Below are 11,654 nucleotides of genomic sequence, written 5' to 3' on the forward strand. Positions count from 1 at the left end.
TTTTTTTTTTTTTTTTTTACAATGGTTTAAGTCCTTCAGCAGGAAACCAAAATCAAGACAAACACATCCCTCCCTGAAACTGGATCCCCTCCCATACACCTTTCTTTCCCTTCCCCCCCCAACACTCCGTGGTTCTATATGTGCTGAAAAGAGAAGAGTAAGCTTAGAATAAATCTAATGAATCAAAGGAATAAATGATAATGATAGTAAAGAGTAAAACCCAAACCCAAAAGACCACAACACTCCTGTGTTGTCATTGTCTGAGTGTCTGTCCCTATCTCTCTTGGAGGCTGCAGGCATCAATTTACATAGTACAACCAGTAAACAAGGTTGAAGAATCCAAAGGTGATTGGAAAAATGATTCTTGACCACTTGTCAATGGTGCTGACATCTGTTAGGTCTGGGATTTTGAGCTTCAGCTTAGATGACCGTCGACGAAGACGGCAGTTGGCACGGTTGCGGGCTGCGGCATGGTGGGTCAGCGGGACATGGCGGTCCAGGGTCGGGTGGTGACCAAATCCATCCCGGGAGGCTAGCGGCTTGCGGAACTGGATTCCTGAGCCTTCAAAGGACATGACAGAGTTTCGAGAGTCGCCAACACTGCTCATCATGTCCGTGGCCAGCAGCTCGTTGTTCATCTCCAGAGTGCTGAGGAGGATGTTACCGTAAGGGTCAACCTAGAACAGGGGAGACAGAGAGAAAGCTAGCAAGGATGTCTTGAGCACTGTGTGCACAGCTATGCCACCAGGGATGATTTTGAATTGCTTTCTGTGTATTGATACTGCTCTTTGGGTTGTAACTGGGCTCTGAACCTGGACTTCTGCATTTGCAAAGGTCATCCATTGATGTTGGTTGCCCACAGGCTTGAGCCTGTGCTTGCAGCAAACTTGTGAGTGGAGTAATGTGTTTCTGCCAACAGAGTAGGCCCAAAAGCCACAAAGGTACCTTAGGGTACAGCTGCCCTTGCAAGAGGATGGTCCTGATGAAACTGGCTTGAGGATGGTGACCAAATGGTCAGGGAGACAAATTCCCAGTAAACACTGGGAAGAGGTCCTTCTCAGCATCTGTCTGCAAACTTCAGTAGATCTATGTTTATCAGACAAGGGAACTGGAGTTTCTTGTGGTGAAGAGGCAGGCTGCTCCACAGCTCATCCAGGACTGAATGAACAGTGGAGAGTTTGAATTCTCCTGCCACAATGAAAGAAGGGGACAAACCTGCTCTCTCACCCTCTTTTCTTCATAACGGTGGCGCTCATTGTTGGCCTTGCTGATCCGTTCACTCTGTTTCTTCTGCTGCCGAGGGCCTCGTCCAAAGAATATGTAGTTGACAAAAGCATATTCCAGGAGTGCCAGGAACACAAAGACAAAGCAGCCCATGAGGTAAACATCAATAGCCTTGACGTAAGGGATCTTAGGGAGAGTTTCCCGCAGATGAGTGTTGATGGTAGTCATTGTGAGTACCGTGGTGACCCCTGCAAGGAGAGGGTAGGTGTTCTGTTACCAAGGTGTGGTGGTCTCCTGAAATGCCAATCTTAGTTTCCCCATCCCTTCTCCCATCTGGACTGAACCTCAGAAGGGTTGCAAGCAGCAAAATTGGGAAGAAAATTGTCATTATTCTAAGACCAACTGCCCATTGCAGAAAATAAACAAGCTATTAATAGTGGGAGAAAATGTAAAAGCTCAGTAGCATCAGGACAATGTGGATCAGAGTTCTCTGGACCTCAGTTCTCTGAGTCCTCCCTGATCATCTTTCTTTCACTCACAGTCATAGGAAATACACAGTTTTGCTTTCAGTCTCTCAAATTTTCTCCTCCATTTTGCCTACTTCATGAATGCATCACAGTTTCCTAGGCACTACTGAGTGCCTCAGTATCCTTGACATGAATTTCTAATATGCTGTGTCTTTCTAATGCCATAAATATGAGAAAGAGAGAAGAGACTCCCACTTCATGAGTCTCTCTTCTACCTGCCTCAAGGCTTCTATCTATTTCCTTGACTCTATCAATTCCTACCTTTCTCTTGCCAGCTTTACCATTCACTACTTCAATTATCTGAGCTCCTTTCATGGCTCTCATGTTCTCTTTTTTATGTCTGTTCATACTTCCTGCATCTTAAATAAATATTTCTTGGTCTCATTGACCACCTTTTTTTTTGACTGTCTGCTCAGTCTTGAAGAGCTTGGTGCATCATGTTTATACTCTCAGCTTCATTCCTTTGCTTCAGTTTGTTGTCAGCCTCTGACCTGTGAACTCTCAGAATTACCTCAGATTTCTCTCTTCAACAGTCTTCTGCCAGCTTCAAAAAATGGAAACTGGACTTCATCCTTCTCTTGGAGCAGTAACTTTGTCTCTTTGACCTAGTCTTCTTTTTCCTCTTCTCAATCTCAGCTGTTCTGTTTTTGTTACTGCTTTGCTGATTTCCTTTTCCTCAAGTGTCCTCCCTTCTTGTCTTCCAGAGAAGACGACTTCTCTGTTGGCAACATTCCAGACCAAGTTCTTTGTCTCCAGTTCTCTCATTCTACATGACTTTAATTTGCTTTTCAGTGTTCAGCCCTACCTCTGCTGTGATTGCTCCCGAATCTGTCTGTGCATCCTGGAGCTGTGTTTGTTCCGTTTCCCCACCAACTTTATTGTTTTTAATGTCATTCCTGACAAAAGACTTAGAGAGCTAATAGTCTTTGGTTCACAGAAGAGTAGACAGAGGGAAGATATGATGATAATTTTTGAATACCCAGAAGTCTGGTGCAAATTATGGGGGAATAAAATGTTCTCCATGTCCACCAAAGACAGACAAATTGCAATAGAGATTTAGAACAGAGGAGAAGAAGGGATTTCTGATTGTATGAGCAGGCAAATGCAGAAGTAAAGTGGTTAGAGGAGGCTGCAGATTCTCCTTCGAAGGTTCTTATGAACAAGTTAGATAGAGAGCTGTCAGGAATGGCTCATTGAGAGCTGTTCCAGTTCTGATTTATAATGTTTTTCTTCTGTTTTCTCCTTTGAATCCAGATGTCAGATGAAACTCCACAGCTGTGCGTCTCATGTCCACCTTTCTGCTTGTACTCTCCCTGTGAGAGTCTACTATGTCTACTATGTCTACTGTGGTCTCTTTTTCCTCTCACTAATGATACCCTTGTCATTGCAGCTTACCTTTTAAATTTACCATGTTCCTCTTTTCCCTTTCTTGCTCCAGCCTCTCCAAACAAGCACAGACAAATAATTTCTTTTATATGTCTTTGTACAAACCACCACTCCTCTGTTTTCTCCTAAAGCTAATTTAAGCCCCCTGCCTTTTCTGTAAGACCCAGTCTTTACTGTACTCCATTCCTTCTCAGAGCCTTTTCCCCACCACAGCTCAAATCTTCCCTCCTTGCCTCTCCTATTTCCTCTGAGCTTCCTATCATGTTGCGTAGCCCCATTCTGATATGCCAGCCACCCCACTTTTCTCCCATTCCTTCTTCAAAATCCTCATCTGCAATCCACCCCCACTTCCCTTCTGTTGCTTAAAAGATCTCTTTTTTTCCTGTTGTAGGAAAACATCCCTATTTAGGGGAGCATATGTTTAAGAAAATCTTTACTGTCCCACATTTGACTTGTTTATGAAGGTCTTCAGTCACAGAAAGCATCTGTATTGGGCCTAAAACATCACAAAATTCTGTAATGTCACTTTCTTTATTTTCTTAAATTTTTAGCCATTCACTCACCATTTTTATTGCTCTTTGGCCATCCACTCTTATCATCCAACTAACCTGCTCTCAGCACACCTGTTAATCAACAGATGCTCAGACTTAGCTACTTAAGAAAACAAGTACAAACTGGAGTGAGGGAGCTGGTGGGTTCATAGCGCATCATAGTCTCACGCATCTGAGAAGCTGTGACCATTTATACCTTTGTTATAGAGAAACAAATTTCCCACAGAACTCTATAATGTAACTTTTACTGATTCAGATAATACAGACTCAAGCTTGGGAGATAACGATATTTCCAAAAAAAGTAACACTTCAGGCTGAAAACTTGCAGTTTGTTCTCAGAAGAAATGTCATTCTTTTGGGAGGACAAATTTGACAGAACTGTCTGTCTTGTTTAGATGCTACCTCATCAAGAAAAAGATATTTTCTTTCTTAGAACTGTCCTGTTTGATCTCCCCCAGATCTCATATTCTTCAGTGTATAATGAAAAGGTACCTACCCAGTGCCACTCGTGCAGCAGAAGCATCGTAATTGATCCAGAAGGACACCCAGGACAGAATGGTGATGAGGATAGATGGCATGTAAGTCTGCAGGATGAAGTAACCAATGTTCCTCTTAATTCGGAAACTCAAAGATAAGCGCAGGTATGAACCTGTCAATGAGATATTAAAAGGAGATGTCTGAGAGGAAAGCAAGGTTGCGTTTATAGTAGGAGCTTTTATTTGGAAAATGTTCTCAAGAGGCAGTGATGATGAGGAATCTCTCCTCTTTTTTTCCTTAGGTTTTACAGACTCATCAGAGGAGAAGGTCTCTTCAGAGTCTGCTCAGTTAGCTCAGAATATTAGGAAGAAAGGAATCTCTACACAAGTTACAGTATTATATCAGACATCATGGGAGAACCTCCGTTCAGTACTCAGTTGAAACTGCTGTTATGGTATGTGCCAATAAGATGTGGGCTTGCACAGGAGACTTCAACCCTATATCTGGATGCAATAAGATCATTTTCCATTGTTTCATGTGTTAGTTTTTCCTCCAAACAGCAATGAAGATATGAATAGTATTTTTCCCATGCTGTTCTAAAACTGGGTTATGGTCAGACTGGGCAAATTCATACACAAATAGAATACCATTAGTTAATCTGTAGATCTTTTCTTTATTTTTCAAGTTCCTCCTAATCTTTTAGCAAATCTAATGAGGATAGTGACAACAATAAGTACTTTTACAGTTCTTCCACTGGATCATGGTCATTTTGACAAGGACAAAGCAGCAACCCGCTCACTGCTGTGAAACAAAGTCCAAGCCATTCCTCCTTTTCACCTCCTTCCCTAAGCAACACAAGTCTGAAATATGAGTGTAATTGTGGGTTGGCAGCTAAGCTAACAAGAGAACAACAGTCTTTAATGATCAGGGAGAAAGACTGGGAAAAGGAGGTTATATTTTCTCATCACTGTGTACCATGTATGCAGTTTGAATGCAGTACTTCACCAGTCCTTTTTTTTTTTAAGGTCATACCTATTCAGATTGCAAAGTTCTTTTGGAAGAAATACTGCTTTTTGTAGATGTCCAGATTACTGCTGCAATAGGATGCTGCTCCTGGCATGTCCCTTGAGGTACCATTGTAACCACATCCCCATCTGCCACCGCCATGGGCAGACTTTGGCTGTTACTTCACTGCATTTCAAAAATCATCCAATTTAATGCATGAGGCATACCACTTAGGCAGTGAACTCCATACCAGATCAAAATGAAATCAGCAACCAAAACCCAAACCCCTCCAGCTTTCCAACTGGGAGTATCTGAATTGTCCAAGGTGTTCTCTCCAGATCTCGCCGTTGTAGTGTGCAGATGGGCCACAGACCACTTGCTTTTCAAGAGAAATGTTCTGCTGCTTACTATTTCACCTATATTGACTTTGAGAACCAGTTTCAAGCCACATAAAAACAAGATAAAGGCTGAGAACCTGCTAAGGAGGTTCTGTTTTGGATTTAGCTGGTGTTTCAACTAAGAAATGAAAACAACTGCCGTAATAAAAATAAAAGTGATTGACAAGTCTTCGAAGAGTCAAATTTGGTGGGTACGGAAGATGTCTCTTTCTCAAGTGAATAGGACCCTAAGCCTAGATCCTAATTTAATACCTCAGCATCTAAATCAGATGAGCAACCACAATGACCTAGATCAACAGAAGGTTTATGAATTCCATCACATCTCTTGGGCAGAGACTCACCGGTGGTGAAGACCACTTCCCTGCTGACCAGTCTCTGCTCGATAATGGTGAACTGGGGCAGTTCTAGCACTTCCATCCCTGTGACAGCAGAATCATTTCCTTGCCAGAAGAAGACAATGTCATCAACCGTGTAACCATCTGCAGAGGTGGAAGAGCACAGAGAGAAAACTAAGCTGACAAACTGCAGCAAATGACTCCCCCATTTTCTCTAAGGTGATTTGGAAGAGGATCCAAAGGAAAGCCCACACCTTCAGACAGCACGCACAACCCCTCCTTGCTGACGTAATTTTCTTCAGCTGAGCTTGGCAGTATGCTCCCCAGAAGGAGAGGAAAAAATTCATCAGAACTCCCCCTTCTGGCTAGGATTCGAGAGGAAAAGGTGGGAAATGGCCCATCAAGTCTTGACTCCTGCTGCATAATCTCTGTGGCTAACATGACAGGGAGTTGGGCATCAGAAGCTGCTATCAAATGCACAAAACATTGCATTTTGCTTTTTAAAAGCTGCCTCCTTTTACCAGAAGGGGGAGATCACAATACATTCTGATGTGGACCAGGTAAACAGAGCCTCCAAGTATTAAAAATTCCCAGAGAGAAAAAGATTTACAACAGTGTTGAGAAGAAATTTGACCATTAGTTCATCTCCCTTAATAAATACTCTCAGTCAAAATTTGAAGCACACAGAGCCTCTGAGACTGGGGGCTGCTTTTGCCAAGCTCTGGCTGGAAAGAGCACTAAGGGAAGAAGAAAGTAGGGGAAATCCAGCTGGTGACAAATGCTCATTTCTTATTTTTCAGGGTAATGGATTTGTTCAGAGGTTAACTCAGCTGAGGGCACAGCCTCAAGCCTTTTAACCCCAAACAATACAGGGCAGGCAGGGCTGCACAGGCTGCAGGCATTGAGAAGCCTACAGCCACATCCCAGGTGCTTTGGCCTCTTTGGAGCAAGGCCCGGGGGATGAAAACATGTAGCTCCTCTCACCTTAGTGTGATGATCACAACCCTGCCCATTGCGCTTGTGTGCAAGAATTGATCTCTGCTTGAAAATCAGCGCTGCTTATGGCAAGGTAGGTTTTGCAGCACCACATCTGTTTCTGGATATGGGGTGGCCTCTAAGAAAAGCGTGGAGCTGCGTGGGAACACCTCTGTGCTCAGACAAGCTCTGTGATATGCACAGGCTTTGGTATGGCACCGCAGAGCTTTGTTCAGAGCATGAGCTTCACCTGTGCCCCCAGAAAACCTGTATTTAGAACCTGCACTGCAGCATAGCAGTCAGCCTCAGCCACAAGCCCGGGCAGCAGAGGTGGTTGGCTAGCAGCACCCAGCAAGGTCAACATCTGCTACAGAGAACCACCACCGAGGCCAGCACCAGTTTATTAGTGACAGCATGGGAATGAAGAGCTGCTGGACGCACAGCAGAGGAGAAGGAATTATTCAAATTGGCCTCAGGGGCCAAGGATTCCCTCGGCTCATGGCTGAACTTTTGAGGATGGTGCAATGTTGCAGCTCTAAGTGGACAAAGTCCTGAGCAACCTGTTCCAGTCTCACAGCCAGCCCTGCTTTGTGCTGGGGGCTGGACTATGACACCCTGAGGTCCCTTCCAAACTGCATTATTTGATGACTCTGTAGCCTCCAAGCCCACGTCCTGTGCTCTCAGTCATTACTGTGCTTATTCACCAATGCTAAAAAAGTGGAAGACTGTTATCAAGTGCTACACCAGATCTGCTTTGCTATAAATCAACCAAGCCAGGCCTCTACCTCTTCCCTGATGTCAGCTTCTGCTCCATGGATGACTGTGGTAAAGAACTCGGAGCTCAGGGATTCAGAAGGACCCTGAGGTCACCTCCCCCACTGCAGACACCGGGGTGGCACAGGTTGCTGCAGTGCCTCATTGCCCCAGCTTTGTGCACCTGTCCCAGAGCAAGGCACTGACACCAAGTGTGGAAAGCATCACTCCCAGTGGCTGGTTCCTGTGGCTCAGACCCTTGCAGCTAACAGTGTATGTGAGCTTACATTTGAATCCATCAGGCTCAGACCTTCGGACACCGTTGGCCGCTCTGTGTTTTTCGATGAGATTATGGAGCCCTTCCCACCCTCTGCAGAGGTGCGCCCAGCCTGTAAACAAGTCACCTCTCTGCCTCCCTTGCAGTAAACAAAGCAGGCTGAGCTATTTCAGTTTGTAACTGCAAAACATCTGCTCCAGCCCTTGAATGTTTTTTAGCATCTTTTTCTCAACCTCTTCTGATTTCTCCACTTCCTTTCTAAATTATGGAAACCAAAATTAGAAAGAGCCCCTTTCCCAGTCTCACCAGCGACACATGCAGAGGCCAATCGATTCCCTGCTCTGAGTCACTGCTCCCCTGGTTTATATAACCAAGGCTCGCTCCAGCCCTCTGTGCCAGAGCCTTGCTACAAAGCCTCCAGCAGCGATGCTCAGGGCTGCAATCCCTCCATCATTTCCCCCGGTCTGGGCTCGTGCAGGTCCTGTGCCTCAGCCTGGCAGCCCGGCTCCTGCACCCAGCCACAGACCTCCGCATTTAGCTGTATTCAGACGTACTCAGGATGGATGCATTCAAATTGGGATGTATTCAAATGTGCAGTGAGCAGGCCACGCAGACTGCTATCTTCATCATCCACAAATTTAACAGCAGTGACTTCAAATCTACTTCCTGATCAGCAATGAAAATGTCAAGTTACAGTAACTAATTTTAGGAGATCTCACAGTTAACTAGCTCTATCCCATTCATCCTATGACCCGCTGATACCAGGGCCCCATCTTTTTTTCTGTTATTATGCAATGTGAAATCAAACGTGTTTTTCAAGAAGCCATTTTTTTAAAGCGGTTCTAAAGGGAAAGGTTGCTCAGTCTAAAAATAAATGTTCCACTTTGATTTGCAGCTTTAGAAAAGAAAACCAAGTTTCCACTTCAATTTTAAAAAGCAAAACAACTTCCAGAAAGACATTTCAACCTGAAATATCATGAAGTATCGATACAATGTCGTAAGATGCCAGATGAATGGCCTGGTTGTTGCTGGCCTCATCATTTTTTTATTGACTCTTGGCACACAGTCAGTTGGGGGGTCATGGAATGAGGGCTGGTTTGGGCCAGCGGCTTGCATCAGCAGGCAGTGTTAGCATGGGCTTATCCCCTGCAGGTAAGTTCAACACACTGCTATGGGAAGGAGACCCCAGCTGCACAATGCTGCTTTTTTCTCAGAAAGAGTGGTGATGCACTGGCACAGGCTGCCAGGGAGGTGGTGGAGTCACCATCCCTGGAGGTGTTTAAGAACTGTGGAGATGTGGCACTGAGGGACATGGTTAGTGGGCAATTTTGGTGGAAGACGGATGGTTGGACTAGAGATCTTACAGGTCTTTTCTGACCTTTATGATTCTATGATTCTACAAACCCACCACTCCTGCACTACAAAAGGGTTACTTTGGTGGGGTTTTCTGTTTTCATTCCGTTTTTTTTTAAGCGAGGCATGAAAGGAGCATTGTTCCAAAGCTGTGTGGATGCAGAAACAAACAAAATGGAGCCCTGCGGATTTCCAGCGTGCACGAGTGTGGGAGACAAAGGCTCTTAGCAAGGAAACCACAAGTCTCTTCATCTTGGCGTGGGTCTTTGAAATACTGTGAGGAAACGTAACTTCAACTAACAAATTGGCTTGACATGTCCCATTAAGAACAAAATCGCAACATGGGGAACTGTGGGTAATTCTCTGCCTTCTGTTTTCTTGGTTGTACCGTAAACTGTTCTCAAAACATGAAGGAGTGCCAGAAATGACATGCCATTAGTGCCTCCAGGAGGACCTCGTTTACATCCCATTACCCGCCACGCCAAGCGCTGCTATCGCTGCGCATCCCAAGCGGGGCCGGAGCTGCCAGGCAGAAAAGGCTGGGGAGGCAGCATCGTGCCTGCCGACTGCTGATGCCATGGGACCTCTTTTATGAAAAAAGCAATTCTCTGATAATCACCACTGAAGCTGCATCATCATTACTGTGAGATCTGCTGCTCTGGACCGCTCCTGTGGGGATACTGCAGTGCATTTTTATGAGGGAGAGCTGGACCTCCCTTGGCCAGCATGGTCAGGGAGGCTTTTCATGGGATTCGAAGAAAAATCCGGGTAGGGACGGGCTATGGGAGCTCTGGTCCCACCTCCTGCGAGAAGCAGGCTCAGCCACCACTGAGGGCACCTTCCCAGGACTTAGGGCCGAGAAAGCCTTCTCTACCCTCCCAAAAGTAAGAGTGATTTTAGTGCCCAGCCTGCTGCCAGAGCTCCATTTTCCTGAGCATTTCACCCTGGGGATGGAGTTTGGATGAGGGAGCCCAGGCCTGTCCCAAGGGACACCCTTGGGAAGAGGTGGCCTTAGAAGCCCTGGGAGGCAGCCCAGGGGTGGGAGGGCTCGGCTTAGGTAGGTCGGCATCGTGTGGCATACGCACAGCTCTCGATCTCCAGCGTGCAGTTCTGCTGGTCCAGTGGGTACCTCCGCAGGTCCATCATGCAGGCGGCTGTGGTGGTGATCCTGAAAGAAGAAGGGAGAAAAAAAAAAAGTAATAACAATAATGATTATTTTTTAAAAAGGAGAAATGAAAGGCAGATGTGAAAGTCAGGCAGCATTTGGGGCCGCTGTTTCCCTGGAAACCAGGGAGAGCCATGGTGGGAGGGCGGAGGGAGGTGTGCGGGGGGCTGGATGTGGCTCACCCTCAGCTGCATGGCTTAAACCCTCCATGACTCACGTCAGCAAGGCAGTATCTCTATTAGCAGGGTGGGGAGGGATTGGTGTTCCTCCCCTGTCTCTCCAGGAGAAGGACAAAGAAACTGGGAGTAGGCAGAGCTATGAGCAGAGCGGGGAGAGGAGAGACATGTCAGCTTGTAAAAGAGAGGCAGAGGGCACGTGTCCATAGAACAGGAAAGCATTGACTATATTGTCCTGCAATGATCTCTCTCCTCCCAAATTGCCCCAAGTACCCCGCTGCAGCCCCCACCTATCTGTGCCCATTCCATCGCACTCACTGCCCTCCTGCTCCTGCACTGTGCGCTGGTGGCTCCACTAACAGATTCACTCCTGTGCAAGTGATTCCATGGTCAGGATTCACCTGACATGTGTGTGCATGTGTGCATCCCCTAGGAAAATAAATACGGGGAGAGAAAGAGGGCTGGGGTTGTTTTGGGGGTGTCAGAGCCATGCAGTACCTGTGGAGGGTTCACATACGTGTGGGTGCATGCGTGCTACATGGTGCTTACAAAGGGGCATTGGTCTCTGGGTTGGGGCATTTTGCAGTGGGGCAGGTGGGGTGCAGGCACAAAGCAGGGAGAGAGCAATTCAGCCGCAAACTGCCAGCCCCGGAGTTAGCAGGCTGCCCCCATTTCTCAAATTTATTGCTCCCCTCACCCGTTAATGCAGTTGTCTTCCTGTGCAGTGTATGTGTGCAGAGTGCTGAAAAGGGGGGAGAGATTGGTGCATTCTCCCCCCTCTTTTTTTCAATTAACCATCTGGAAGGCATTAATCAAGCTACACATTTTTTACTATGTAGGCATAACCAGTGAACTGTTAACGAGAAAGCTTTATCTTCTGAGCCCTGTGGATGGGGAGAGAGAGAAAAGAGGGGGAAAAAAGGAAAAAAAAAAAAAAGACAAGAAAGGAGATAGGATGAGATGGCGAACCAGCAAAAAATGAAGCAAAAAGGAAAAAGCATCAATGAAAGAAAAAAGAGAGCAGAAAGGGGGTGGGTGGGTGAAGCCGGACA

The 11,654-nt window shown here is 46.0% G+C and overlaps 1 protein-coding gene and 1 long non-coding RNA gene across 4 annotated transcripts in view; one reads left to right on the top strand and one right to left on the bottom strand.

Moving 5' to 3' along the window:
• LOC110403353 overlaps positions 1 to 4,776 on the top strand; it is a 49,357-nt gene extending 44,581 nt beyond the window's left edge. The window contains exons 2-3 of the long non-coding RNA XR_002441626.1: positions 4,147 to 4,266; positions 4,467 to 4,776. This is a non-coding gene — a long non-coding RNA (uncharacterized LOC110403353). The remainder of the gene's footprint in view (positions 1 to 4,146; positions 4,267 to 4,466) is intronic.
• Positions 138 to 11,654, bottom strand: part of LOC110403351 (gamma-aminobutyric acid receptor subunit beta-4) — a 67,264-nt gene continuing 55,747 nt past the window's right edge. For 2 of the 3 annotated variants that reach the window (XM_021406475.1, XM_021406477.1), the window contains 5 exons: positions 10,347 to 10,429; positions 5,910 to 6,047; positions 4,185 to 4,337; positions 1,216 to 1,472; positions 138 to 677 (listed from right to left, as the gene is read on the bottom strand). In XM_021406475.1, coding sequence (XP_021262150.1) covers positions 300 to 677; positions 1,216 to 1,472; positions 4,185 to 4,337; positions 5,910 to 6,047; positions 10,347 to 10,429 — 1,009 coding nt within the window. In that variant the 3' untranslated portion in view covers positions 138 to 299. The remainder of the gene's footprint in view (positions 678 to 1,215; positions 1,473 to 4,184; positions 4,338 to 5,909; positions 6,048 to 10,346; positions 10,430 to 11,654) is intronic. The other variant, XM_021406476.1, reaches the window with a different exon arrangement.

This window comes from Numida meleagris, chromosome 8 (genome assembly GCF_002078875.1).
Source record: "Numida meleagris isolate 19003 breed g44 Domestic line chromosome 8, NumMel1.0, whole genome shotgun sequence".
NCBI classification, from domain to species: Eukaryota; Metazoa; Chordata; class Aves; order Galliformes; family Numididae; genus Numida; species Numida meleagris.